This window comes from Aspergillus pseudoviridinutans, assembly GCF_018340605.1.
Source record: "Aspergillus pseudoviridinutans IFM 55266 DNA, scaffold_5, whole genome shotgun sequence".
Classification (NCBI taxonomy): Eukaryota; Fungi; Ascomycota; class Eurotiomycetes; order Eurotiales; family Aspergillaceae; genus Aspergillus; species Aspergillus pseudoviridinutans.
Window position 1 is genome coordinate 991,638 of NW_025091285.1, and position 27,040 is coordinate 1,018,677.

Here is a 27,040-nt window from a genome sequence, read left to right on the forward strand (position 1 = left end):
GACTTGCTCCGTACAATCATTCGTCTACCTGACCTGCCGGATCTATCGCATGCAGTAACTATTTTGACTTCTCTGCGTTCACTCCTCTTCTTGGTACATTCACCGTCAGCATGTGGTCTTCGTCTATTCGTCGTTTGATTTCATCTACTGTGTAACGTGTCTTTTTCTTCTGTACGACAGGCGATCGCCATTATTCGATCCCCTTCACTTTCCCGAGTGTCCGAACCCAGCTGCGTTTTCCGCTTGGTCAACATTACCTGGATTTCGTTCAGACATCCCACGGGCTTTTTTCCCCTTCCCTTTTTGCAACGTTTTTTGCCTCCCCCTGGCTTAGTGGTACCCTCTCGGATCTCCTGACTTGTCAATACCGTGTCAGCAAATTTCTGACTCGACAGAGACCATGGCAGCGGAGTCCGAGAGGTCGCCCTACCCCAATGGTTCTTCTGGGGGACCCAGCGTGGCCCAAGACGATGAGGCTGCCTCATTTGCATCCCGGCGGTCTGCGAGTGAAAGCGATATGGTGGAAATGCCACGTTCTGCATTTAAATCTCAAGCACAGGCATCCGTTCTGGCCCAGCTACCAAAACTATCGTCTGCAGTTCCCGGCATTTCGGCCCCTCCCTCTACCACGAATTCCGCCCTATCTTCGCGTGAATCCTCCCCCGTTCGTTCCTCCCGTCGTGCACGCAACCCGACGTCGGCGCCTCGCAGTTCCAGGTCACGCCGGAACAGTCAGGATCGCAGTCCGCAACGGTCCATACCAGTTCCTACCGCGACCGCTGTGCAAAGAGCGCTCTCCCAGCCCAGCAAGCCTCTTGTGCTGAGCGCGTCTCCGAATGTCGAACCATCCACCAATGTTCCCAGCCCAGAAAAATCTAGCAACATGCCGTTATGGGGCTCTACCCCTCCGAATACCTCGAGCAAGCGATCCTTGCCGCCGTCCGACGACCTTGCCGCCAGAGGAGATCGGAGTGCACCTCGCAACGTGAGCAGCCGCATCAATGCGCCGGGGTCTGCCCTCGAGACCGTAGAGGAGATGACCAGCGATCCCTCGACACCGTCGGCCGATACTATTCTGAACCAGCCTCTGCCGGAGGAGCCGAAGCTGCAAAAGATCGATGAAGACACAACCCCAAAGGCGTCCAGACATAATAACAATGTCGAGAGTGGAAGTGACAGTGGCGGAAACAAAAGCTCAGAGCGCATGGAAGACACTCGTCGTTGGGTATCCACGGGTACCAGAGGGTCCGAGTCCCTCATGCCGAAGCGCTCCACCACCTCGTTGAGCGGTGCTCGCGGGAAACCGGCAGAAGGCTCCGTCCGCAACATGATTGTCGAGACCGAGACGGTGACCTCGATTCCCCAGGTTTCTCTTGGCGTGGTACCGGGCGAACGAGGCAATTCAGGCCGGGTAGACAGCGGCACTTTGCGGATGAAGCCGAGTACGGAGACCATTCGTCCGAGAAAGGAAAAACGGAAAACTCGCAAACCTGCTGCCCTCACCAGCGGCGCCGCATCTTCCAAAGCTGATATCTTTGAAGCGAAAGTGGCCAGCGCGGTCGATGAGGCCGACGTCTCCGACTCTGATGAAACGTTTGTCTATGAGTCCAATCCCCCAGACCCATATCCGGTCCGGCAGAACCGCTATCATTCCCGCACACCCAGTGCAACGTCTATGGCAAGCCAAGTCGACCAGCTGGCAGGTCGGGCGCGACATAGCATGAGAGACTCAACGCACAGCGTTACCGGTAAACGCAGCATGAAATTCACAAATAATACATACACCAGTAGCGTGGACGGGGACGCTGGGGACGAAAGCGGCCGTCCTCTTTCCAGGGTAGATAACGGCACGCACACTCCCCGGCACCACCATATCGGGCGGTATGGACGCAACAACAACGTATATCCGTCACTGTTTGACAATGACTCGCCGTTCCCGCAGTCCCAGGCACATGCCAAGTCGCCCCGGCATTTCATTGGCAGTGGACTTCGACAGTCGAGGCATGCGAACTCGCGCACTCCGAATTATCGCACGATCAATGGGTCAAAGAAGACGGACGATATGTATCCTTATGATTTTGATGCAGAAGGTGCGGATGATGAGCGCACGCCTCTGGTCGGGTCAACACGTGTGTCACGAAGCCGGCACGGCGGTCGACGCCCCGGCAGTGCCAGTTTGCGTCAAATGGAGTATATGCAACAACGGCAACGCAGTTATTTTTCACGCTACGGCATTTGTCTCATCATTGGCCTCTTGCTGTTTTTGGTCGTTGGAGGCGCCACCTCGTTCATTGTCGGGATTACAAAGCCGCTGGTGGATGTGCAAGTCCTCGCCATCCAGAACGTGCTCGCTTCGGAGCAGGAGATTATGTTGGACCTCAGTGTTCAGGCCGTGAATCCCAATCTTTTTCCCGTGGCTGTCGATGATATGGACGTGAACATCTTCGCCAGAAGCCGATTTGTGGGAACGGACAAACTCTGGCGGGATCACGGCTCAGATCAGGATGAGTTTCCTCGCATCGAACGAAGCAGGAAGCGAGCGGAAATGGCTCAACTTGCGCGCTGTGGCAGGGATACCGAATGCACGCGGGATGTTCTTGCCAGAGAGTCCCTCAATGGAGGCGTCGACAAGGGTACTGATCCCATACCAACCGACCCTGCTGGTGATCCTCAGACCATGCTGCTAGGCCGTGTTTTCCGCTTCGATTCGCCCCTCGCGTTCGAGCCGTCTCCATGGAATCACGTACCCACTACTTCCAAAGGCCAGATCCGCCTCGCTCGACCCGGAAACAGAACCGAGGAAGGCGGCACGGAGCGTTGGGAGCGGGTACTGCAACATCCTTTTGAGCTGATTGTTCGTGGAGTCATTAAGTATCAACTGCCCTTGAGTTCTAGGTACTACTCGTCGCCTGTGAGCTCTAGCGTAAAGGTGGTGCCCAATGATGACAACGATGATACGCCCGACCCTGGTTCCGGAAAGAATGACACAGTTTCAATATCCACATTAAGGGCGTACCGTCGCAGCTTATCTGATCGCAGTTTGAAATACTCAGACAGCCGGTCCTCAGGAAGTGTCCGAAAGACACTTGAACTAGTGGCGCGAGCCTTCACAGCCTGATAATAGTTCAGGGTCGGACGGCTGCCAGCGATCATGATTTTCGTCCTCCTTGGTGATTGTCCACAAATCGGATGCAGGTCTCATTCTTTCTTCTGTATAATTCTATTGGTATGAGCTCTGGCTAGTTGTCCTCGGCCTATTTTCAGTTGTATAATCCCTGAATTTGGACCAGGAAATGGCCACAGACATGTCAACTTGGGCTGTGTAAAACATGCCATTTTAGCTTCTCCATGGATGGTCATATCTCCCGTTCCCATTTGGATCTCCTCCCTGAATCAGGGACCGTCAGTCCTGACTTTTGGATCCCTTTGATGTCACTCCTTTTGAGATATACCCTTTTCTTTCCTTTGTCGAACAGTTTTCCTCGTCCTCATTTTGATCTGACGGACCTTTTTTTGGTCTGTTGGTTCCGCTTCACGTGTGATGACTTTGATATATTCACCTCATGAAACGACAGCAATACGGAAAGAGCAAAGAGCATGGATTTTTTCTTCATATTGTCTTTATTTTCGATTGTGAGAACAGAAACATCGAATATGGGATGCATCAGCGCGGCGCTTCGATATGACTTTTGGCTTGATTCCTCGGCACATTGCGTCCAGCAGGGAGATTGTTTGATTAGAAAAGATAGGTTTAGTTTTAAAACTTTGCTCGGTGGATGGTCATTTTCTTTCTTTCTTTTCTCCGTTTTTCCTCGCCTTCGGAAGCGACCATGTCCATGTGTGTATGTGTATATACATAATCCTTATCAATATCAGTTCGGTACATATATCTCTGGGTTTATTTTGATGGTATTGTTTGGTTTGGCATTCTATGTAAACCTCATCATAACATCAAGCATAAGCAAGGTCATTAGGGCATCTCGATATCGTATCAGGTCATAACATGGAAAATCGTTAAGGCATTACAAATCACAGCAGAAACAAAATCAGAAAGCCACCCAAAAGTAACAGAAACGAACGAGAAAGCATAAATCAAGAAGGACAGGAAAAAGACAGTAGCCAAGGATACAAAAACCCCTAGACAAACACCCTATTGATTCCACGAAGTAATTGCTCGAGCCCATCTACCAGTGGGTGATCGCCCCGCTCGGGAAGCAGTCGGCCTTGCGAGTCGAACCGGTCAGGCAGGTCGATGGTGGAGTCGGAATCTGGCTCCTGCGGATTGGAAGTACCATTGTCTTTGGAGGGACGGGGACGATTGCCCTTGGCTGGGGCCGAGCTGGGTTGAGATTGGGACTTTCGGGGGCTAAAGTAGGGATCGGAGGAAGAATGGCGGCGCCGGTGGGCAGAGGAGGCGTTGGAGGAACGATGACGATCACGATGATGATGAGCAGTAGAAGAGTCGATGGTTGAGTCGCTATCGTCCGTTTCGTAACCAGGGTCGATGGGGCGCTCCTCCGCGTTGAGGTCAAAGGCAACAGACTTGGGCTGAGGGGGTTGACTGGCTGCGCGTGCGCGATCTCTGGGGGTATGTGGACGCGGAGTTCTCAACGGTGACGGAGGTTTATCTACACCTGAGCGGTCCTGATTAGCGACAAGTTCCTTGAATGTCAAGAGATTAATTTGTCCCTAGACCCACCATCATGCATGGGATACTGGGCAGTAGAGGGGGGAGAGTTCCATGCAGCACTCACATTCTCATCCGCCCTCCGGGGCCGAGGTGCGTACCGGTCCGGTCCTGGCTCGGGGGGATAACCGTAAGATTGGGCTGGAGGGACTGCACCTGGTGGAGGAGGGTAATCGGCCGGATTATATGGGGCAGGAGGAGCGCCGGGGGTCGGTGTAGAGCCGGGAGGTGGAGGGAAGTAGTTGGAGTTGGGATAGTACTGATTCTCTACAGGATGTGTCGGCGGCAGGGGCGACGGCGGGTATGGAAGGTCTGAAGGGTACGATGAAGGATACGAGTCATCGTCGTACTCTAGAAAGTGTGTTAGTCTCCCGAATCAGCAGCTCGTCAGTGTATTGATCGAGCTAAACTTACTCGACCGTTCTCTMTCTTCCTTCTTACGATCCCTGCTCTGCTTGTACTTGTGAGCGGCATAGCCGACTCCAGTGGCAGCCAAAGCGGCTTCGGCCAATTCACGGGAACGGCTTCCATGCTTGCGACGACGGCTGCTTCGTCGTCGATGACCATCTCTGTCGGTATCAGAGGAGCTGGTGCTATTCCTGCCGCCTCGGCTGCGACTGCGGCTCCGACTGCGACCGCGGAATCCTGCTGCGTCCCTGGCTACTCGGTCAGAAGCATCCGAGTAGTAACCCTGCTGGCTGGCAGGCCGGCCGTAGTAATGGGCTGCAGGGATACTCCCGGTAACCGGGTGTTCGCCGTACTCGATCAGACCAGCCGAATCGCGGGCGGGATCTGGGTAGGCCTCAGACGGGGCCCTGCTTCGAGATCTGGAACGGCGTCGCTCCCTCCGCTTCCCCTCCTCTTCCTTCTTCTCCTTGTTCTTTTCGTACAGGCCAGTGACGGCTGCGGTTCCCAGCCCGGCCGCAACCACAGGGAGAGCTTGTCTGAGTCGGCTGTGGGATCGGGACCCTTTTCGAGAGCGCGACCGGCTGCGAGCTCTCTCTACCAGACCGGCCACTGCGGCACCAGCCAAACCAGCTTCTGCCATATGTTTTCGAATCCGAGATTGGCTGCGTTTCTGACCCTCGGCATCTTTTCCGGATCCAATGGCACTGGAGGACCGGCGGTGCCGGGAGCGGCTTCGTCTGTCGCTAGTCGACTTCTTACGAGCCAGAGCCATAGCACCGGCAATGGCAGCGGCACCAAGGCCAATCTCCGTCAATGTCTTGGCACGAGAGTGAGAGTGCGAGCGGCTGCGACTGCGGCTGCGACGGCTGTGGCGGCTATGGCTATGACTGTGGTGATGATGGTGATGATGACGGGAGCTTCGATCCTCATCAAATGAGTGGGAGCGGTGACGGCTCTTGCTGCGATAGTAGTCGCGTGCACGCGAAGCAGCACTCACGGCAACAGCGCCCAAGGCGCCGGCACCCACGTCGTGGCCGAGACGGCTGAGGCCCGAAGACACCTCGTCACCTTCCTTCTTTCGATGGTTGCGAATCAGTTCCGCAGCGCCGATGCCGACCAAAGCACCCTCCGCGAGGTGGCGTCGATGATGGGGGTGATCGTCATATTCGCGGGTCTCTTTACGAATATAGACCATGCTATCATCACTGCTGTAGTCTTGGTCGTCCCGACGACGACTGGTCTGAGAAATGGAGTCTCCAGGGCTGAGCTCGCGACGAAGGCGACGGTCGTCGTCATATTCGCGGACCCGGCGATGATAGTAGTAAGCTGGTTCCCGTTCTACGTCGGACCGCTGGACAACCTCATAGTCGGATTCACGGGGGTGAACAATGAGCGGACCTCGCGCTACATGAGTAAGTGTCAGATTTACTCGGCCGGAATTCAGACATTGCTACTCACCATCATAGTAGTCTCTTTCGGAGCGGTAGTCGTAGGGGCGCGAGTCATAGTCGATCTCTCGCTCGTAACGTTGCACCATGACGGGCTCTTCTCGCTCAGTAGAGCGGCGGATTACCAATTCTCGATCACCAGTGACGGGGCCTTCGCGACGGTAGACAAATTCGCGCTCTCGATCCTCCTCTGGAGGGATGACGTAACGCTTGATTGACACGGTGGAGGAACGAGGCTCGTCCCACTCGCGATCTCGCTCGCGTTCTCTGTAAATGTAAGATGACATGAGGATGAAGTTCGTTCACGGCCACAAGGGAAAGAGAAGTACGAGTATATGGAGATAGAAGATTAGAGCAAAGCAGAAGGTGGGTTTAAACGAAGAGAATGAAAAGAGGAATAGAAGTGCCTGGAAGAGGGAGGGGGGCAAGAAAAGCGAAGTGGGGAAGAATCAGCGCTGACGATCAATCAGGCTGAGGGACAAGGCTGACGGAAGACACGGGCTGTCGGGCGTCGAGTCCAGTGCCAAGAAGTCAAGAGGCGCAGGGATAAGGTATGAAAGGGTATTCGATGAAGAAAAGAATAAAGATTCACTGTATGACGGTAGCAGGGAATGAGGGATGCTAAGTGTCAGTATCGGTAGGGTAGCCACAAAGAGGGGTATCTTGATGGGTATGACTGAAAGAAGCGGGGGTTGATGCACAACAAGAATTAGAAAAAAAAGATGGAAAATAAGATATGTGAGACGAGGAGGCGATGTGATGATGCAAAGTGGTAGAGTTGATGAAAAGGATGATATGATGATGATATTGAAGGGGAGAGTGAGGGATTAGAAAGACAGACCCAACTGCGATCAGAGGTACATACAGTAGCGTCTAGTACCTACCTTAGTAGTTCTGCAACTTGTCTGCAAGTGATATGGTCCCAAGACGAGACAAGGCGATGTGACTCGCTGACTGAAAAGCGCAGTCGATCTTACGCTGTCAACCCTGAGAATCAACTCTTATCAAAAACCGAAAGAGCAGTAATTGTCAGTAAAACAATAAATAGTATGCGATAGCGGTCTCAAAAAAGTCTTCCTTAGGTCGGCTCCGTATTTATACTGTGATCTGAAGATAGAGAGAGGTCCCACTAATCATGACTTCATCACTGACAAAGACAGTGGCTGAGAATTGCGCCCGAGTGATCCGCCTTCTCCTTGGCCATTTAGCATCCTTCATCTTTGATGTCGAGTCTCGTATTGGGCACCGTTCAATGATGATCACCAGGCTCCTTTAAGCCTCATTCATTGTGTTTCATTCATGATGTCTCGATACGTTGAGTGTCTGGGACTGGTGGAGTAGAAAAGTCGGATCTGATCCATGGGTGCCCTACTGCCGTGGAGATGGTACCTGACCCTCCTGAGGTTACCACAGCTCTCTCGCAAGCAAACCATGGATCTTGATGTACTCAGATATGGCAAGATTAATAATCTCGTGTCCTTCAATGTGGACTGAAAGTTCAAAGTTTCTCTGACAATGACTACTACCCTACAGCCAATAATGACATGACTGTCGCTGTCTTCATCTTTCTCTCTGTCATCCATCCCAACTATACATCCATTTGTCATCTTCACTATCCTCCTTAACCCCTACTGATTCACTCTTTCGTTAGTTTCTCATTGAAAATAATCAAATGGTCAATCACAGTAGTCAATACGACTATGATCTCCTACGATATTTCTTTGTTGATTAGCGATAATTTTGCCCACCACCCCATCCATCGCTTAAGCATTTTGCCCCTCATTTGCTTTTGGCAACTTTGACGACCAGCGTAATTCTGTTTAGAACTTGTAGGAGGTGTCCGACTCTTGATCCAGAAGCATGCCTTTACCACCAGTATTAGGAAGTATCTGTCTCATATTCAACTCTGAAACAACACAGAAGTAGATGTATCGGTGAGTTCCACAGAGTACATCTACCTCTCTCCTCCGTATCATATTGGCCTCTACCATCATCGTGTTCTCCTCTCCTTCAGGACTTTCAGTTTCCTCCACAACACTGCATTTCGTAATGCTCAAGTGAATGATTTTGGCGTGGTTTGTTAGTCAGACACTCAGACTTGGTAGATCTCCCTGGCATTCTATTCCTTCGGTTGGCAGTCTTCTAGAAGCCATCCTCGTGGCGGGGTACTCCGCCCCATGCATGCCTTGGCGAGGGACTTTTCTGGAACAATTACCTTAGTCTATTATCTAGATCTTAGGCCTGACTGCCTGAGCCACCACCACTTCCCAACAAGGTTCGAAGTACATAGTCCCGCCAGCTTATGCGGTTGGCAAAATCATAGCAGTCTCGTCCACTTACAGGCATAGCAACTCGATTACGGTTACTGACGATGCCATCTGAGCTGGTCCCGGTGCCCGGAAGTCACGGCTGTTCGACTTGCCGTGTGCTAGTGGCTATGCTTGTAAATGTGAATGTAAGAGTAATTGTGGCAGATGTATTGCAGGAGCTACCCTATCAGAGCTCCCACGGAATCATTTGCTTGTGAAAGATACGATACTTACCAAACCTTCATTTGGCGATCCTGCTTGCGTAACGCATGGGACTAGCTATGCGGTATATGGATCTCACGCATTTGTTAAGGCTCATTAGCTCAGTGGCTTAAGAAATAGCGGATTTAGCAAGTGATGGTCTTCAGATACAGTCTAGATTTTGCATGGGACAGAGGTTGGATAGAGATAAATAGAGGACCGCTGTGACATACCTTAGCTTGAGGATTGAGGATCTGGTTACTTTTCATTCCGCGTGTGCAGATGCATCCATTGCTAGAAGTTCCTACTGGGGGCATATGATGTGATTTAACGAATTCCCGCTTTCACTCATTCGGATGCTCTGGTAGTGGGACTGTTATAACATCACATAGGTCTCGCCAGCTGCAAAGACCATCCTCGGGATAGCCTGGTCATAGTGTAACCCAGAACAGCTGCGGGTGTAGTAAGTCTCCCCGTCCCCAACTAGGCAGAATTGAGATATTAGTAGAAATCCGTGACGGCAGCGATTAGTTGCCTGGGACAATACATCGATGGGCTTTTCAGCCGCAGATCTGGGGTAAGCGACTTGATTTCGGAGATGCATGTTTTATGGGAAGACAGAGTTGACGACGGGGCTATCTACAGGCGGGTAGACAAGTAGGAGCTCGAGGGGCTACAAACAGCACCCCAATCAGGACGTTAATCTCGCCGGTGTCGTAGCAGTTTCTAGTGTAGACTTGTCTGACAGAGTCTGAAGTGCTACATCGTAGCGAACTGACTAGATGGCATCTATACCCGAGCCTCCTCCCCATCTCCCCTCTTTTCAAATAAACCTTCGATCTTCTCCAGACTCTGTCCTTTTGTCTCCGGCATCAAGTAGCAGACTGCCACGGCAAGGATGGTGGCAAAGCCGTAGAGAAAGTATGGACCGCTGGGCGACGACCGTAGGAATAGAGGCGCCGTGAGAGTCACAATGAAATTCACGATCCAGTTAGCAACCAGTTCCAAGGCGCAGACCTTGGCCCGAAGCCTGGTGGGAATGATCTCTGAGGCGTAGATTTTGCCAACCTACACGCCGCGATTAGCAAGTTTATTATCCATACCAACAAAGCATAGAAGAACTTACCACGGCCCACGACCAGGAAAAATTGGCCACAAACACATATATCAAAACAATGACTACCCACTGTGCTGCGGTCGAAGTGAGAATGACTGAGTCCGCAGTGGAGTGACCAAATCTGGCATATAATGACCCTGTAACAATGAAAGAAATGGCCATCACCAATCCTCCGATAATAAGGGGCATCCGGCGACCCCATCGGTCAATCCAGATCTGAGCGGGGATGGTGCAGACCAACATTACGATGCCGGTGACCCCTGAGGAAAGAAACGAGGCCTTTTCGGAACTGAAACCCGCTTGTCGGAAGAGGATCGGGGCGTAGTATAGAACAACGTCAATCTGGCTCTCCATTAATTTCTGGGTTACACGATAGGACCCAAGGAATATAGCCAAGTGAAAATACAACTTGCCCCAGTCAATTGTTGAAAAGACATTAGGAATATCCCAAGAGATGTTCGGCTAATATACTTCCGACCAAAGATTTCTCCCCAGCTGGCGACTGATTTGTGTCTATCTGACTGTAAGCTCTGCTGGATTTCACGTAGCTCGGAGTCGACTGCTGTTGCTGTCCGTAACTTGCTCAAGACACGCCTGGCATCATCGCTTCGACCGGCCTGGACGAGCCACCGGGGCGAGAAAGGCAGGAGCAGCAACCCGAGGGAGAGCACAGCTGCCATGACCGCTTGCACGATGAACGGCAATCTCCAGGCCATACTGCCTGATAACTCATGAGATCCATATGCGATAAAATATCCAGTCATGATGCCAATTACAACATAAAGCTGCAGGAGACAGGCAGTCACCCCACGGATATCCGCCGTGGCGATCTCGACGAGATAGACCGTCGCGACGGAGATGGCTTGACCCATTCCCATTCCCGTGATCAGACGGCCGACGATGAGAGCTGCGAAGTTGGGCGAAGATGCGGAAATGACGGTCCCGATAAGAGAGAGGATGCTGCCTATGAGGAGGCCATATTTTCGCGAAATGCGGTCGGAGATATGGCCGCTTGCTAAAGAGGATATTGAGGAGGAGAGGAGGATGCAGGAGACGTAGATTCCTTGTTGCATGGAGGTTAAGGGGCTGATAGACGCGGCGAATTGGTCCATCTGGGTGATGACACCGATAGAACCTGCTCATCTTATTCAACGGTTTTCGACGTCTTCGTGTTGGTCGTGCTTGACTGACCTGTGTCTAGCCCGTATAGGAGCCCCGCCAACGAGACATGGCTGGCGATCAGAAATATCTTCTTGGTCGGCGAAAGCATCTGGATAGTACGGTCTTACAGGAAGAGATGTATTGAGAGGAAGTACATGTGAAGCAGGAAGGCGAGGTGGCTGCTTAAGGAGAGATTCAGACCTACCGTCTGACCATGGAACAAGCTGGGAAATACTACATTAGCATTACTACCTTACAAGATGTACGGTTGGGAAAGACGAGTAAAGCGGACGGACCTATTCAGCAAAGTCAGAACAACCTGAACTGCTTGGCTTTACCATGCTCTTTGTCTTGGAAGAAATAATATCAACCATCTACCCCGCACTTGCGGTTGGCCTAATGCCCTTTGCAAGGTAACCGCCACAGGCGCCCAGCGGACCGGCAGCCTGCAGCCTGCAGCCTGTGACAGCTCAAGAGAAAGCGTGGCAGTTTATTAGCACTCCGTGGCTAATCCCGAGTCCCGTTGGTATGTGACTGTGGCACTATGTGCTCTACGAATAGAGTTTTATATACTGTCAAGAATCAAGACTTTCGGCCCGAACCGACACCAATTCTAAGTTAGGTTGTTCATATAAGGCTACTCATGCTCATGATTACTTGGTGAAATATTAGAACTAATAATCATATCATCTTGAATGTTTTAGGCAGGTAAATCCGTACTTTCAGAAGAACGCGTATGACGGGGTACTCAATGTCACATCTAGATTAGGTCGCTTAGTCCTGAGGTGTATTTTCATTAAATATGAATGGATGTCTAGTATTTGATTGGCAAGATCAAGAGGGCCTGCTGAAATAGCCTCTTTTGCCTTGTCAATATTGCCTTGACGGCATGGGGTTGGCTTATTCTACGGTGGAATGCTGCACACTCACTGCCACTGTCCATTCATGGTCCAACGATCGGGGAGCGCCAACTATCCCCGGCATTAACGTTACAGGCTTCCCCAGCCATTTGAAAGTGACCCACAGGCTAATTCGTTAACGCTGCTGATCTGACATCCTTTTCTTTGATTACCCTTGGGGTGTAGTTGCATCCTCGGACTCGCCGGTGTTTCTCTGAAACCGCAGCGAAGCCAAATACTATCGAGCAGCGTGAGGCGACACGAGCCAGTCCAATCAATAATATAGAAAGAAGAAAGGAAAAGTGGAGGATTGGACGAAAGCAAGTCTATAGCAATCATTGGCACTAATCGACACTTAAAAATAACTACAGTGGAGATAAAATTGGGTTGCATTTCTTTTAGGAAATTATGGGATGTATCCCCGGCCACCAAGTGTTGAATACGATTAGAAAACTCATAGCATATGATTAAGATAACTGGTAGCTTTAATCCCTCTGATGTCTCTCGGAGTCGGTCTCATTTTCCTCGGCGCAAAATGGAAACCCGAGTCCGACTAGTACCTATATCAAACTGCAGGGATAATGAAACGGACTGATCAGCATGGCTTAGCGTAGTTAGAGAGACGTACTAAGATTTAGTCACTTAGGATTCTTCCAAAAAGTTCATTCCAATGTGCATACGCAAGCAAGTTATCCCGCTAGACAAGAGCAGGGATCTCAGCTACCTGGTATTGTGGTTGGCCCCGGTAGTTCTGTTAGTACAGACTACAGCGGGACCTTGCAAGAGTGCGAATCAATTCAAAATTCAATTCTGCTGCTATATAGGGTGATTATCTGATACTTTATATATCTGTAAGGAAACTCCCAGGAACTGCATTCCAGGCACCTCAAACCACCTCTCATTGAGCATCATAAGATTGTGATGATGAGATATTCCTTCTAAGTCATTCATTTGATACATACCATCTCGATTGGACTCAAATCAGGAGGGGAGTAAGCTGGAGATTTAATTAGATAGATTCCGACTAGAACACTCCTTATTACATGTGTCTGGAAGTTCATTGACAGTCTCTTAATCAAAATGACCCAATGCAACATCGTGCATAACTAGAGTCAGACATCTTACCACCTAAGTAAGCGAAGCTAGCTATTAAAATTATAGGAATCACCCTTTGAGAGTATCACTCTGTATGAATTAGCCACATTCCTTCTCCCAGAAACAGACATTGCCCTTTAGAAGAACCCTGAAATGAGCCCTAAATCATCCACCCGCATCTTTTACGAGGATAGGTGTGATGGCAAGGCTCTTCTAGTCTAGCTTTTTACGGGCCTTCCCAGTCACTTAGACTTGCTTATGGAACTAATGGAAGGCCGATGTAACCTAGTCTCGTGGTTCGTCAGACTAGAGGACGTGATTCCATTGCTGCATTATCCAATTCACATGCTCCAGGGCCTAGGCGAGGCATACCCACCTGGTATAATCTGATAAATGGGCCTTTCAAAGGCAATGCAACCTAAATAAGCTCATTCCTTTAATGCATGAGCAAGGGCAGTTATTCCAATAAGTAGAACACGTTCTTGGAAGGGCTGATGAAAGAAATGCAGCGGTTTTGCGTGATGAGGCGACGAATAGTATAATATTATCAACAACCATCTTTAAAGAGCTCCGTGGCTGGCCAGGGGCCCAGGAGCCTCTCCCGTGTCATTAAATGACTGGCTTAGCAGGTATACTGGACCTGCAAATACGTGATTCTAAGCTGATTCGAAGTCTCTTGATAGGTAAAGCTGCAACTTATACGGCTAGAACATGACGATTTACCCTCTGCTCAGATATGTGCTGAGGGGGTTTGCTAGCTTCTGGGATGAGCATTGTAAGTAGTGATGGTGTTGCTAAAGAAATGCCGCTCCCTAGACTCACCATGATGGGAGGCCTTACAGCTCTATCCCAAAATTGAGTAGGAAGGCAGTGACGGATAGATTTCAGTACTTTGGCTCGCAACCTTGCAAGTCCCACCATACTAACGAAACAACCAGGGCCAACCACAGTACTCAGAAGCAGAACACGAATCAGGCCAGCAAGATGTGCTTGTTATTGAATGGGAAGTTATAGTCCAAGTGCAAGGATAATGTGATGGATGCTTCGGTCAGAGTTTTTGGTATAGTTAGAGAGACACTACTATTTCAGCCAGAGAAAAAGTTCAATTCAATGTGCACATGCAAGTAGATGAGGTGTAAGCATCTGTCCTGAGTAAACTATATAAAGAGTAGGAAGTTCCATGTGGATTACAGACCTGCCAGGCTGTTGAATAAGTTGTAAAGGATAACCTAGTCATCTATATCCATCCCTCAAGTGATAGCACCTATGGATGTCACACAGTGCGGTTTGGGGCCACAGAGTATGTTCTGTGCGTATTTTGATACTGCATTTACACTAATTTATGCCGATTCAGGACCGGAGTTTCGCTTGCCTTCTGACATCGATGGAGTCCGTCAAGACCTCTTCACCAAAGGCATTGCTTTTGTCGAAGACTGTGATGAATCCTCCCTTGTGCATCTGGGTAACCAACTTGGGGAGATAGTTCGACCCCGAAATGAGAAGACTCATGGTAGTGGCATAAGTCATATTCGATTTGCACCGAACTTGACAGGGAAAGGATACAGCTCCGAAGGTGAGTAATACACTTCCAGTGTGTTAGGATGATACATTCTTGCAGGACCCGTTCAATTGACAGGTAGAAACCACCAGAGCTATTTTTTCACACGGATCGCAGTGGATGGGATGAGCCACCGCGAATCCTGATGTCCACTCTTAAAAGTAGATCAGAAACCGGCGGCGAGTCTCTGCTGGCAGATGGCTATCAGGTGCTTGAGGTTCTCAAACAAGAGGACGAAGAGCTCTACGATTTGATCACGAACTCAAAGCACACCAGCTTCCGTTCTGATGACGAAGTGTTCGTCCCCAGGGCCATCTTCGACAGAAAAAAGGGTATTCTTCGCTTCAGGTTCGACGATAGCATCCAGCTGTCTGCGTCCATGGTATCCCGCTTTTCCAAATTGCATGATATCATTTATGAGAATGCCTTTGTTGTCTCACTACAGCCCGGCCAGGGATATATCCTTGACAACCATCGGTATCTGCATGGTCGAGCCTCCTTCTCCGGTTCTCGTGAGCTGCTGCGAGTCCTTGTAAAGCCTCACGCTCCTCGACGGGAAATGGTTGTTTTGTTTGACATCGATGGAACCCTCTGCCGCTCGGAAGAGCTCAGCATTGACGCGTACTTTTCCTGTGTCAGTGCAGTGGTGGGTAAAACCATTACTCATGCCAATACCCCAGTGAACCTGCACGGACAAACAGACCTAAGCCTGCTCCATGCCATCCTTGAGTATCACGGTGTGGATGATAAATCCCTGCTTACGGAGAAATTCTTCCAACTGCACCCACAGTATCTGGAAGAATCTAACGCAAGAGGCTTACCGGCCGTACCCTGTCCGGGCGCAAAGGAAATCCTGGGCTGGCTCACGGAGTACCGGAACAAGCGTTATCCCCCTTTTCACATCGGCCTGCTAACAGGCAATTCGCGCCCGAACGCTCTTCTCAAGCTTCGTGCAGCAGGAATTGATACCAGCATGTTCGATCTTGAGATCTCCTCTTTTGGAGATGTTCACCCTAACCGCCAATCCTTGTTTCAAGACTCGTTCGCCAAGCTGCAAGCGTGGTATGGTCTTGGGATCAATGCACACGATATCATCATTGTGGGTGACACTCCTCTCGACATTGAATGTGCCAAGCAGTCTGGTTGCTCGATCATTGCCGTTGCTACAGGAGGCTACAAGCTAGATGACCTCGCCTTGCTCCAGCCTGACTTTTGCTGTAGCAGGTTGACTGAGGCCAAGGATTTCTTGGCCCTGAAGTTCGCTTGAGCTCCTGTATCTCGCCAAGGGGAAGGCTAGAAGCTGGTAAAGATGCTGAGCGTCACCAAATGGACTGGAATCGCGTCAAAGGTCCGATTTGTGCGATCTATGTGCCACACTATCAGAAATTCTTGAATATAGACATGGAATTTGAAGGGCCTAATGAGTAGATACATATTAACCTTGCTCATCCAAGGCACAGTGATCACATATTTCCTCCTTGAGTGTTGCATACACATAGAGTGCAACGCATAACATCCAAATAATCATCCTATATGGTATCAGTCCTGCTCCACTTTCAGCATATATAATATAGGGTTTGGGGAACGGGGTCTCCCATCGGCTCAGCTATACTTAAGCTAGTATTGTGGCTGGTGAACAAGGTCGGACACCGTTTGATTGTTCATCCAAGATAAATTCCCCTTTTGTAATTTCGTCAAGGAAAATAAGGTCACTTTCTACAGCATGACAGTCAAGTCTCATGTCCTAAGGTAGGCAACCGCAATAAGAATCGCATGGCCAAATTACACTCTACATGATCCAATGGCACGATATTAACTACCTCCCCGATTCTATTGGGGAGTCAACCAAGAATAGCCTCAGATATCGATTCCGGTGTCTGATGACGGTTTATCTAGTATAAAATATGAATATATTGGAATTATGTGGCTGCAATGGAAAAATCCTCGTCCACGCCTCTCATCACCAAAGCATCAGCAGAGCCAGATAGATTGCCAGAGGGCCGCTTATTATAGCCAGTATAACGGATGATAGACTCTGCTGGTCTCGAGGGGAGGACCATAGGAGATATGTGTGCACGACACAGGTAAGCACAGCTGCAGCAGTTAATTTTACTATAAATCATTAACATCATTACCAATTCTTTGCAAAACATAACATTCTCAAGAAATAGACCACGTACTAAGCCTGGTCCGGATTGTCTGTTCAGGGCTGAAGGTGGAGAGGATAAGAAGCGCGGAGACAATGTTAGAACATGTCGCCAGGACTGAACAAACACTTGGGTCAGCGACATTATCTTATTTGTGCAAAATTTGGGGTGTAGTGGCTGTCAAGGTCTATACCAGCTGAACTTGGTGTGCGTCTGGTCACTCTGGTGTCCAGGAGGGAGCCAGGAGGAGCGTTGTCCTTTGGTTCTGGTTGTGTCATGGAAGCCATTTCTGATGCTGAACTTTTGTTATTGAGAATTCAAGGGCCAGCACTTACATTTTCCCTCTTCGAAGGGCAAAGTACTACACTAGGGTCTTGATGAGCCAAGGACACAAAGTAGTATCGAGGCGTTGGCATGGTTCTTGGCGAGGATCCTTGGCGACCACCGGAATCCATATCATTCGCCAGTGAATTCTGAGTACGTTCGGAAACGCCTACATTTCGGGACCTGTCTGGTCAAGATCTGAGACATCAACCTCTTTCATCTTTCACTTTACTGAGACATAGATATCAACTATTGAACTGTCTAACTATATCGTCGTTGCTTTTCCGTAAAGAGCCGCGCACACTTGTCACCAGGAGGTGTTCCGGTTCTTGGCTAGTCTTGGCGCATTGAGAAGATAATTTTGAGGCATATTTTTCTTTGTAATAAGTGTCTTGTTAAAATATTATACCGCTATGATTATGGATATGGAATCTAGACTGACTGAAACTTCGTCCGGACACCTTTTTAGCTTAGTGGTATTATAGTTCTGCAAGTTTAATAAGGTACCAGAATAGTTCTGTCAACCATTCTTACCGCTACTTAATATATCAGTCCTGCTGCACTTTCAGCACATACGACCATAGGGTGTGGAAAACACATTATAAGGCATACTAGAGTTAGATGTCCTACACGCAATACGAGCTAGTTCAAATAAAAATATATTGTTTTGGTTGGTTTGGATAGTTTCAAAGGTGCGAAGGCATTAAAATCGGATGGGGGGTGTCCAGCTCGCTTAGGAATTACGTTAACAACTTATTGAGCTTATGTAAATGTGAATGACGCCAGCTAGCTCCTTAAGCTTAATGCCCAAGCAGGAAACATCACTCTCCATGATGTACTGTACACCGCAGGCGCTAAGTGGTGTCGTCTGGCCGAGATTGATCCGTGGTCATTCTTCCCAATCGCAGAGCGTTCAACACACGTCTGCGTGGGGCAGACGAAAATTGGGTGGATTTTATTCAGGTATATTGTTGCTTATGCTATCTCATCTGAGCAAGGATGGCTGGCTAACTCAAATTATTATTCTTGAGTGTGTAACATTACTCTCAGCGAGACGTGTGTAACCTGCTTCAACAGGTTATTGTGGAGCGGAGGCCGTGTGCCCATATGCTTAACTCTGCAATACTTTTGAGGTTGAACCAATTCTTTAGCCTCACTATGGCTGGTCGCGTTGTCTATACCAACACAACAAGCAGCAGGGCGCCCGTCACATAATGAAATTTTACAATTTACCATGACACATACTCTCAAGCGGTTGTCTAGCCAAAAACGAATTCCAACCGTCAAGATTGTTCCCCGTTGGCTTGACAAAACAGTATACATGAGGGAATCATATCTCAGCGAAAGACGATTAAGTCACCAGAGTTCGACCTGATACGCTCTCAAGTGCCACTAAAATAAATGACAAGCTCGATACGTTGAGTAATTTTTGACCCCTTAAGCTCTGGCAGCACTTTAAAAGTGTTTTGAATACCATATGCATCATCACGAGACTTTATGCCAGGGAAGCTCGGAAACGGACCAGAAACTCTACCGATACCGATACCGATACCGAAAGCAATGGAGTTAAGCCGAGGATGTGGACCGAATATGATCGACTGGAACAAGTGGATTATAGCTGCATGGATGGTGTTGGATTTTTATTATAGGTATATCATAGAGCATCATGGAGACAAATGGAGACATCTCCATGGCCATGGCGTGTAAGCAATTGGGATACGGAATCACAAGACACACTGGAAATATTAAAGATAGTACTCTCCAGCACTCTCAGCCCAAAATTCCTCCCGACGCTGACGAAACGCCCGCTCAGCGATTCGCATCTCCTCTGTTTTGCTATCCTCTGGAATGTTGTTCCATCTCCTAGATTGGCCCTGGAGATCCTTCATCACACGCAACAAATCCCTCCGTCTATTGTCGAAAAGCTCTCCGTCAAATTCGCCCGCCCAGCCCGCATCGCGATAAAGCTTCTGTAGAGCCCTCCATTGATTAAGATCACCACGTATGCTATCCTGGCCCACTCCCCTTTTCTCACATTGAACAGCAGCCTGGGGATCAGTCGGAAGGCGAATTCCACCAGGGAAGATATTCTGGAATAGAATAGGATTCTCCTTGATCTTACATTTAGGAACTTGCGCTCCATCATCCGGATCAAAATAAGGGATATACTCAAGATCCTGGAATTTCTTAAGGACCTTTGAGAAGAAGTCTTCACATGTTTGGCGGGGGCAGTCTTGCCATTGCTTTTGGTTTAGGTCACACCATTCCATTATAGTCTCTGGTGCAGACGTCAGCTAGAGCTTCAGCTGAAGGAAAATAAAGTAAAAATTAAGGGAGAGAAATAACATACGGTCATGGATATTATACAACACATTTACTCCATAAAAGGCAGGGAATGTCAGTCAAAGGATGGATGGGGGAAAGAGGCCCTGCGCATCCTTATCTGTGTGGTCAACCCAGCGCAGGGTCTCCAACATGTCATTAGCATTAGCTGTTTCTGACTGTTGCAGATAATTAACCAGCTTAGCATGAGGAATCATTTCTATTCCTTCATCATTATAACTCCAGACTGCTTCATTTCTAATTGCTAGCAGGAGTTAGATGAGATCAACCACTTCAGGTTGAAACCCAAGTCTCTGAAGGCGTCCAACATCAGCGTCGTGAGGGGGATACAGCACATCAGTAGGGGCAATATAATGGGCTTTGATAAATAGAGTGAAAAGATGGGAGAGCCCATTGATGAGACACTTGTGTTTTTCGCGAATTGTACCCATAATCATTAGAGTAAGTAAAAGTGGTTATTGCGGTGGAAATTGGAGACAGCAGAGGGAGAAAAAACAGGCGGGGAAGATATTGCCTAGGAATTGTATGCTGGCGTATTTATAACTTGTGTATAACAATAATAATACTTAATGTATCATACCTACCATTTCTATTCCATGGACAGTCTGGCCTTGGCATGTTTTATGCACTTATTTGTATTATTATTCATATGTAATTTATTTAGAGTAAAGGTGGTAGCAAGCATACGAAGTGCCTGGCTAGCTTGGAAAGCGTAATGGAATGTATAGGATATTCATGAATATTACAAGGGTTCCTGTGTGGATGTGTTCTAAGTACTGACATGCTGTGTCCAAGATATAAAGGAACGAACGGTGCTTTTTCCGTTGCTGCGACAGACATGGATTCCCAGAATAGCACTGCTCTCCGCAGACGGGCAATGAGTGACTATACTATCGTGATGTCGATTGTTAAGCGTAGCGCTGCCAATACCATTGCGAAACCAAGCTGCCTTGCCCAGCTACTCAAATTTCATATCGACAAGAGTTCTGAGAGAAACCGCTTTACATGTGACTTCCTATTGATAACAGGGGCAGCTGGCGCGCGACTATGCATCTGATGATCAACCACGGCCAGAAGAATAACAGTGTATATGGTACTTGCTGCGATTGAAAAGGACCGAAGTCACCGGGTGATACTGAGTATTGCCTAGAAAAGGGAGGGTAAAGAGACATACCTGGGAGCTTCTCTATGCAGATAGAGTTGTCATATATGACACCAGTCCTGCTCTTTCCCAGCACATACGACCATAGGATGTGAATTGTCAAGGAATATCATATCATCAGCAGTAAATCATTGAATCGTATCTCCTCGCTGCGATTCAGGGATATTCGTCTCATCTATTTCCTTGACCAGCCAAATACAAGGAGGCCCACTATCCAGGCATCGTTTGGTTTTTCCAACCTTAAGATCTCACGTAATCGTTCAATTACGCCATGACAATCTAGGATTTATGTCTACGTATATATATGGTGACCCTCCCACCTACTAGACGACATTATATCTTAGAGGCCTTTCTCATCTGTTCACATATCAAAACGAAAAAGCGCAAAACTCTGCGGCATCATGGCGACAAATCGGGTATCCGAGAAGCCAGGAGGCTTTGTTTTGACAGCCGAAGCGTTAGAAAAAGCTCTTCCAGCTATGGCAATGGCCACCAAGGCCGTTCATGCGGATGACTTCGTCAGTCCTCATCGCGCAATCGCACCTGGAATACATGTTGCTGTCAATTATCGATACGCAAGGGATCCAGAAAATTTGGTTGAAATGGAAAATATTGATGTAAGAATTGAGCATTGATTACGCAAATCCCGTTAACACTAGTCTATAGCCAAATGCGCCTTTTGACTCGCATGTGTACTCGCGCTACTCGGCTCCCAATGCCAATCGGTTCGAAGTCGTGCTGCGCAGCCTGTTCGGGGGCGAGGTGGTCACATACTCTACTGGTCTCTCGGCGTTCCATTCCATGATGATTTTGCTGAATCCCAGACGCATCTTCATCGGTGACGGATATCATGGCTGCCATGGCGTGATCGATGTGATGAGCAAACTGACCGGCGTTCAAAAGCTAGATCTGACAGATCTGGATCAGTTGGGGGCTGGAGATGTTATCCACGTCGAAACGCCGCTCAACCCCACAGGCGAGGCGCGAAACGTCTCCTACTACTCTTCCAAGGCCCGGGAAAGGGGGGCTTTTTTGAGCGTAGATGCAACATTCGCTCCGCCTCCTCTTCAGGACCCTTTGCAGTTTGGTGCGGATATCGTGATGCACAGCGGAACTAAGTATGTTGGCGGCCACTCGGATATGCTTTGTGGCATTTTGGTCGTGCATCCTGATCGTGTCAGAGAAGGGTGGGCCGAGACCCTCCACGCAGAGCGTAGAGTCTTAGGCAACGTCATAGGTAGCTTTGAAGGCTGGCTTGGCATGAGGTCTATCCGCACAATGCATTTGCGAGTTCTCAGACAATCCGATACTGCAAGGAAACTGGTCCACTGGCTACACGAACAAATGCAGGACCACGATACTGTGGTCGCCAAGGTTCTTGATAAAGTTCAACATGCTTCACTCCAACAGGAAGCCTTGAAAGAAGGTTGGCTCCAAAAACAGATGCCAGGCGGGTTTGGACCTGTATTCTCTATTCTGGTGAAGAGGTCTGAGCACGCCAAACGCCTACCCAGCAGGATGTATATTTTCCAACATGCAACTAGCCTTGGTGGCGTGGAGAGCTTAATGGAGTGGCGGGCCATGAGCGACGCAGGCTGCGATAAACGGCTGCTTCGCATCAGCTGTGGCATCGAGGAGCCTGAAGATCTTAAATCAGATCTTCTCCAAGGTATGAAGTCACTTTTGCTGGATTTTCCTTAGGTTGAGTCCTAGGCATTCAATTGTGTAGAAAACACCCCAGTCCTGGTGGAAAAGGTCACTCATTTTTCAAATTATGCTTTCCAATAACAGGTTCGTTGATTGGGCTTATGTATCTTAGCAAGTAGTTATTAACACCTTTTCCATGCACAGCAGTCAGCCAACAATAATTCACAGAGAGTTATGGGGTGGGCCCACTGAGGCCGTATCTCGTCATCGTACGAATTCGTGCAATATTCTGCATAGTGGGAGCAGGGTTTAATGACCGATGGGTTGTTACCCAAGATGCTTAAGTGTTGCTCGTCGAGATTTAATCTCAGGCCTTGAAATTGAATKGATTGTAGCGCTGCCACATGGACTAGATTTTGGCAGAGCTAGGCTTATGGCCAAAGAGCTCCCGGACATGATCTTCTATCTGCAATAGAAGAGGCTCCGGTGTTTGAGATACAAGCCGTTCCTGTATGGCCAGAAGTCGATCAGACACGTCTTGCCAACGAATAGTATGATTCGTTTCCAAGAATCCTTTCCTATCATCCCATTCAGTTGCTTTGACTGAACAAAGCTTGCCATTCTCTTTCCTCAACTCTCCATCCACCAACACTGTGTGGATATCACGTATTGTCGAGTGCAGAACAATGGCCATGACAGGATCCTGCTGGGCCACACATATCATAGCGGGGCTAAGAGCATCGAAAATCACTAGATCCGCCTTTTTGCCCACTTTGATGCTACCAATGTCATGCTCCATGCATAGGGCACGGGCGCCCTGAATAGTGCCCATGTTAAATGCATCGGATGTGGTGTAGGTGATTTCCCTCGGCCACACGCCCTTTTGAATGTGAACGTCACTGTCGATTCCTCTCGCAGTCTGCAATGCTACCCGCATCTCATTGACCATGCTACCGCTTGTAGCTGAGTGGCAATCCACACCAAGAGAGCATATTTTATCAACGCCGGGAAGGTCATTTCGGAAGCAGACTGGAGGCCCAACCGCCATGGCAAGCTCGGTGTTTGGAGTGGCAGAGACAAAGCAGTCTGCGTCTTTCAGTAATTTGACGTCCTCGGAGGTAGCCCCGCCACCATGTGAAAGAACCATGCCTTTTTGTAAGAGGCCATAGGACTTTAACAGCGCAGGTAGGCTCTCACTGCCCTTGATAAAATTTCGGATAAAGTGCGACGTAATTATTTTCGTGCCCAGGGATTTGACCTTCTCGAAAACCCCCAGTACGACCTCTTTGGGAAGGTGGTAGAAGTCAAAGCCAAACCCTAACTGGACACGGAACTCGGGGTTGTTCAGCGGCTGCGAAATGGCAAGCTGCTCAAAGGTTTCCATTACCCAGTCTGGCAGAGGTTCAGGAGAGAATTCAATCTTTGGTTTCGTAGTCGCAACAACGGATACAGGAGTATAGCCGAAAACCGATCGTATGCCTGACGAAATAGTTCCGGCAATTGCTGATCGACCTTAATCAAACAATATTAGTATTCTGGAGCTTGACTGGAAGAACTTTTCCGTACTATGATCTTTAGACCAGTTCATATGAGCGTGGTCCAAGGTGGTTGTAGTTCCGGCATCAATAGCCTCCAAACTGCCCGCCAAATTTGCCCAGAACATGTCCTCTGCCTTGAGCTCCAACCCTGCGGCGATAACTTCAATTTGTAAGTTGGTGATTGCTTTTATTTGGGTTATGAATGGACAAACCGATTGCCAGGTATGGGAAGAGGGCCGTGTCTCCGAAGAACCCCTTGAGTGGCGACTGCCAGACATGGTGATGTGTATCTACAAAACCAGGTGATATGATCTTATCGGTGCAGTCTATGATGTGACATCCAGTAGGTGCTGGAATGGAGGTCTCAATCTTCGAGATCCGATCTCCCTCGATGAGAATATCGGCTAGTCGAGGGGACACACGGTCATGCTCGCCATGGATGAGAACGGTTCCTCCTCTTAGGAGCTTCGGGGCTTTGTTGAGCACAGCCGTGCTTCCTCTCAAATGCAATGACATGATAACCAAATGAGGAGATTATTGAGTGAGAAAGTTCGAGTGATAGAGCTTTGTTCTCAGAGCTGGAAGGGATATCGCATCCAGGGAAGATCTTATATAGCAAGTTCTCCGGGAGGTTACGTTGAACAGAAATACTGATGAATCATGATGTTTTTAGAATCGGAAATATTAACGGTGTTAGGAGCATAAAGTCCGAAGTTCCTGCCAACTGTTTCTCATAATCAAGGATCAGCCCTGAGCTCGAAAGTGGCTCGCTGTCCATCATACTCGCATTCAGAGACCAGGAATGGATCCCATGTCATTAAGCTTTTGTACATGTAACGATGGTAACGTAACCACTTGCTCACATAACCACAAACTAACGGAATTAAATGCTCACATAACTGACCAATAGACTTTAACAGCATCCGCCACCATTTTACCAAATGGTCAAGCTGGTTCCTAAGACTCATCCTTCACTCCAGAACAGATATCTACATAAACACATATCTACGCGAAAAGGCATTTCGCTGAAAATTTTCGAACTGTTCTTTGTGGTCCAAGATGCCAAAGATTAATCTGTTTGAAGTTGATCATGTTCGTGTCCTCTTAGACCTGGCATTGAGATGTACTAATGTGCTTCATAGTGGATACTATCTCATTGTTCAGATATCAAGCACAACCTTGCACATTCTTATTCTCTTCCGAGATCTATTAATGATGTGCAACAACAATCCAAGGATTCTAATACAGGGATGGAGATTTTCTCTCCCATCCTCTCAAAAGCACTGGACTATGGCCCTATGAAAGGGTCAGAAGCTCTCCGATCAAGAATCTCCCATCTTTACTCGTCTGAATCCTCTCACTCTTTGTCAGCAGAGAACGTAGTCACTACTCCTGGGGCATCGCTGGCGAACTTTCTTGTCTTATTTGCCTTGTTGGGACCAGGCGACCATGTTATAGTGCATTACCCCACATATCAACAGCTTTATGCAGTTCCGGCATCATTTGGGGCAGATGTTAGTTTGTGGAAGACTACTTGGGACGATGACTGGAAGTTGGATCTGGACGAACTAAAAAAGCTCATTCGACCGAACACCAAAATGATCATAATCAAGTGAGTCCAACAGCATATTTCCCCGTGTCCCACACGGCTTCTAACCTTGACTCCTTACTTCTAGCAATCCGCAAAATCCGACAGGCGCAATCATTTCCAAGAGTACTCTCCAACAAATTCTACAAGTTGCGAGTGAGCATTCAATCATCGTCTTCAGTGACGAAGTCTATCGTCCTCTTTTCCACTCGATCTCGCCCACGGATCCAGAATACCCACCGTCGATTCTATCAATGGGTTATGAGAACACAATTGCCACCAGCTCTCTGTCTAAGGCATATTCATTGGCAGGGCTAAGAGTCGGATGGATTGCTTCTCACAACTCCAATGTGATTGATCTTTGTGTTAATGCAAGATCTTACGCCCTTATCACGGCCAGTCAAATTGATGAGCATCTTGCGTCTTTTGTACTGAGCCCTGATTTGTCTCAGGGGTTGATCCAAAGAAATAGGACACTGGCACAGCAAAATTTGGAGTTGGTCCAGGCATTTATCGATAAAAACAGCTCAGTTTGCAAGTGGTCCAGGCCTGTAGGAGGACCGATTGGTTTTATCAGATTTGTCAAGTCTGGCAAGCCCGTCGATGACATGGAGCTCTGCACTCAGCTTTTACAGAAAAGGGGCCTTCTCCTCGTTCCCGGCCGGAAATGTTTTGGGGATGGTGTTAATTTCTCCGGTTATGTGCGCTTGGGATTTGGGGGTGACACAAAGGAGCTGAAAGCTGGTTTAGAAGCCTTGGACAACTTCCTTGAGACTGATTATGTAGAGGTACCCTTGTCCGTCGAGGCATAGATCTGTGTCGAGACATGAAGCGGTGACTTACCGCTAGCAATTGGGTAATTTCATATGCACCAAACACTTCTCTGTGTTTTGTGTAGTCAATTCGTATTATTGGAAGCTTGAGTGTTCGAGTATCGGCACTATCCTTGGGCTATTTCAACCTACCCTGGAGCTTTCAGTTATTCTCTTCCATCAATCAAACTTTTCATCCTAAATTGCTTCCGTTTGACATCATCCTCAATCTCATTTGTCTTCTTGGTCACTGGCCCATACTGTCTTAGCTTGCTCAGAAAATCTGTCATATCTGTATTTTTCGAGTCTTGCTCAATTGTAACCAGAAATATATCTCGATTTCCCTTTGCCTTATATCCTTGACATTCATTTCTCTTTCAGTGCTTTCTTCGTGGATTTAGCGTGGTTGGTAATACAGCGACAGAAACCCAAAGAGCGAACTTGAAAGTACATTTTCAAGCGCTCTGTCAAATGGTGATTTTCAGCTGCTTTTTTGTTTCTTGTTGAATTAGATTACCGCTTACCGAATGGAGAAATTCGGCCATTCCTTCGATAAACCTTCCAGTATAGGTGATTCGGCCAAGATGATCATGCAT

The 27,040-nt window shown here is 48.4% G+C and overlaps 8 protein-coding genes across 8 annotated transcripts; 4 read left to right on the plus strand and 4 right to left on the minus strand.

Moving 5' to 3' along the window:
- Positions 1 to 400: 400 nt before the first annotated feature.
- On the plus strand, positions 401 to 3,118 carry Asppvi_007406 (putative phospholipid metabolism enzyme regulator; the record flags this gene model as incomplete). Its single annotated transcript, XM_043303293.1, has 1 exon — positions 401 to 3,118. The coding sequence occupies one exon, from the start codon at positions 401 to 403 to the stop codon at positions 3,116 to 3,118; it is 2,718 nt and encodes a 905-aa protein (XP_043159228.1).
- Positions 3,119 to 4,137: 1,019 nt separating this feature from the next.
- Positions 4,138 to 6,830, minus strand: Asppvi_007407 (uncharacterized protein; the record flags this gene model as incomplete). Its single annotated transcript, XM_043303294.1, has 4 exons — positions 4,138 to 4,634; positions 4,700 to 5,038; positions 5,102 to 6,499; positions 6,554 to 6,830. The coding sequence occupies 4 exons, from the start codon at positions 6,828 to 6,830 to the stop codon at positions 4,138 to 4,140; spliced, it is 2,511 nt and encodes an 836-aa protein (XP_043159229.1).
- Positions 6,831 to 9,842: 3,012 nt separating this feature from the next.
- On the minus strand, positions 9,843 to 11,440 carry Asppvi_007408 (uncharacterized protein; the record flags this gene model as incomplete). The annotated part of the gene is made up of 4 exons (XM_043303295.1): positions 9,843 to 10,121; positions 10,180 to 10,516; positions 10,642 to 11,305; positions 11,362 to 11,440. 4 exons carry the CDS (start codon positions 11,438 to 11,440, stop codon positions 9,843 to 9,845), a joined length of 1,359 nt encoding a protein of 452 aa, XP_043159230.1.
- Positions 11,441 to 14,591: 3,151 nt separating this feature from the next.
- Positions 14,592 to 16,150, plus strand: Asppvi_007409 (uncharacterized protein; the record flags this gene model as incomplete). Its single annotated transcript, XM_043303296.1, has 3 exons — positions 14,592 to 14,625; positions 14,680 to 14,898; positions 14,976 to 16,150. The coding sequence occupies 3 exons, from the start codon at positions 14,592 to 14,594 to the stop codon at positions 16,148 to 16,150; spliced, it is 1,428 nt and encodes a 475-aa protein (XP_043159231.1).
- Positions 16,151 to 19,099: 2,949 nt separating this feature from the next.
- Positions 19,100 to 19,624, minus strand: Asppvi_007410 (uncharacterized protein; the record flags this gene model as incomplete). Its single annotated transcript, XM_043303297.1, has 1 exon — positions 19,100 to 19,624. The coding sequence occupies one exon, from the start codon at positions 19,622 to 19,624 to the stop codon at positions 19,100 to 19,102; it is 525 nt and encodes a 174-aa protein (XP_043159232.1).
- Positions 19,625 to 21,260: 1,636 nt separating this feature from the next.
- On the plus strand, positions 21,261 to 22,560 carry Asppvi_007411 (trans-sulfuration enzyme family protein; the record flags this gene model as incomplete). Its single annotated transcript, XM_043303298.1, has 2 exons — positions 21,261 to 21,476; positions 21,526 to 22,560. 2 exons carry the CDS (start codon positions 21,261 to 21,263, stop codon positions 22,558 to 22,560), a joined length of 1,251 nt encoding a protein of 416 aa, XP_043159233.1.
- Positions 22,561 to 22,915: 355 nt separating this feature from the next.
- Positions 22,916 to 24,560, minus strand: Asppvi_007412 (uncharacterized protein; the record flags this gene model as incomplete). Its single annotated transcript, XM_043303299.1, has 3 exons — positions 22,916 to 24,018; positions 24,073 to 24,204; positions 24,257 to 24,560. The coding sequence occupies 3 exons, from the start codon at positions 24,558 to 24,560 to the stop codon at positions 22,916 to 22,918; spliced, it is 1,539 nt and encodes a 512-aa protein (XP_043159234.1).
- Positions 24,561 to 25,642: 1,082 nt separating this feature from the next.
- Positions 25,643 to 26,444, plus strand: Asppvi_007413 (uncharacterized protein; the record flags this gene model as incomplete). Its single annotated transcript, XM_043303300.1, has 2 exons — positions 25,643 to 25,656; positions 25,721 to 26,444. 2 exons carry the CDS (start codon positions 25,643 to 25,645, stop codon positions 26,442 to 26,444), a joined length of 738 nt encoding a protein of 245 aa, XP_043159235.1.
- Positions 26,445 to 27,040: the final 596 nt, after the last annotated feature.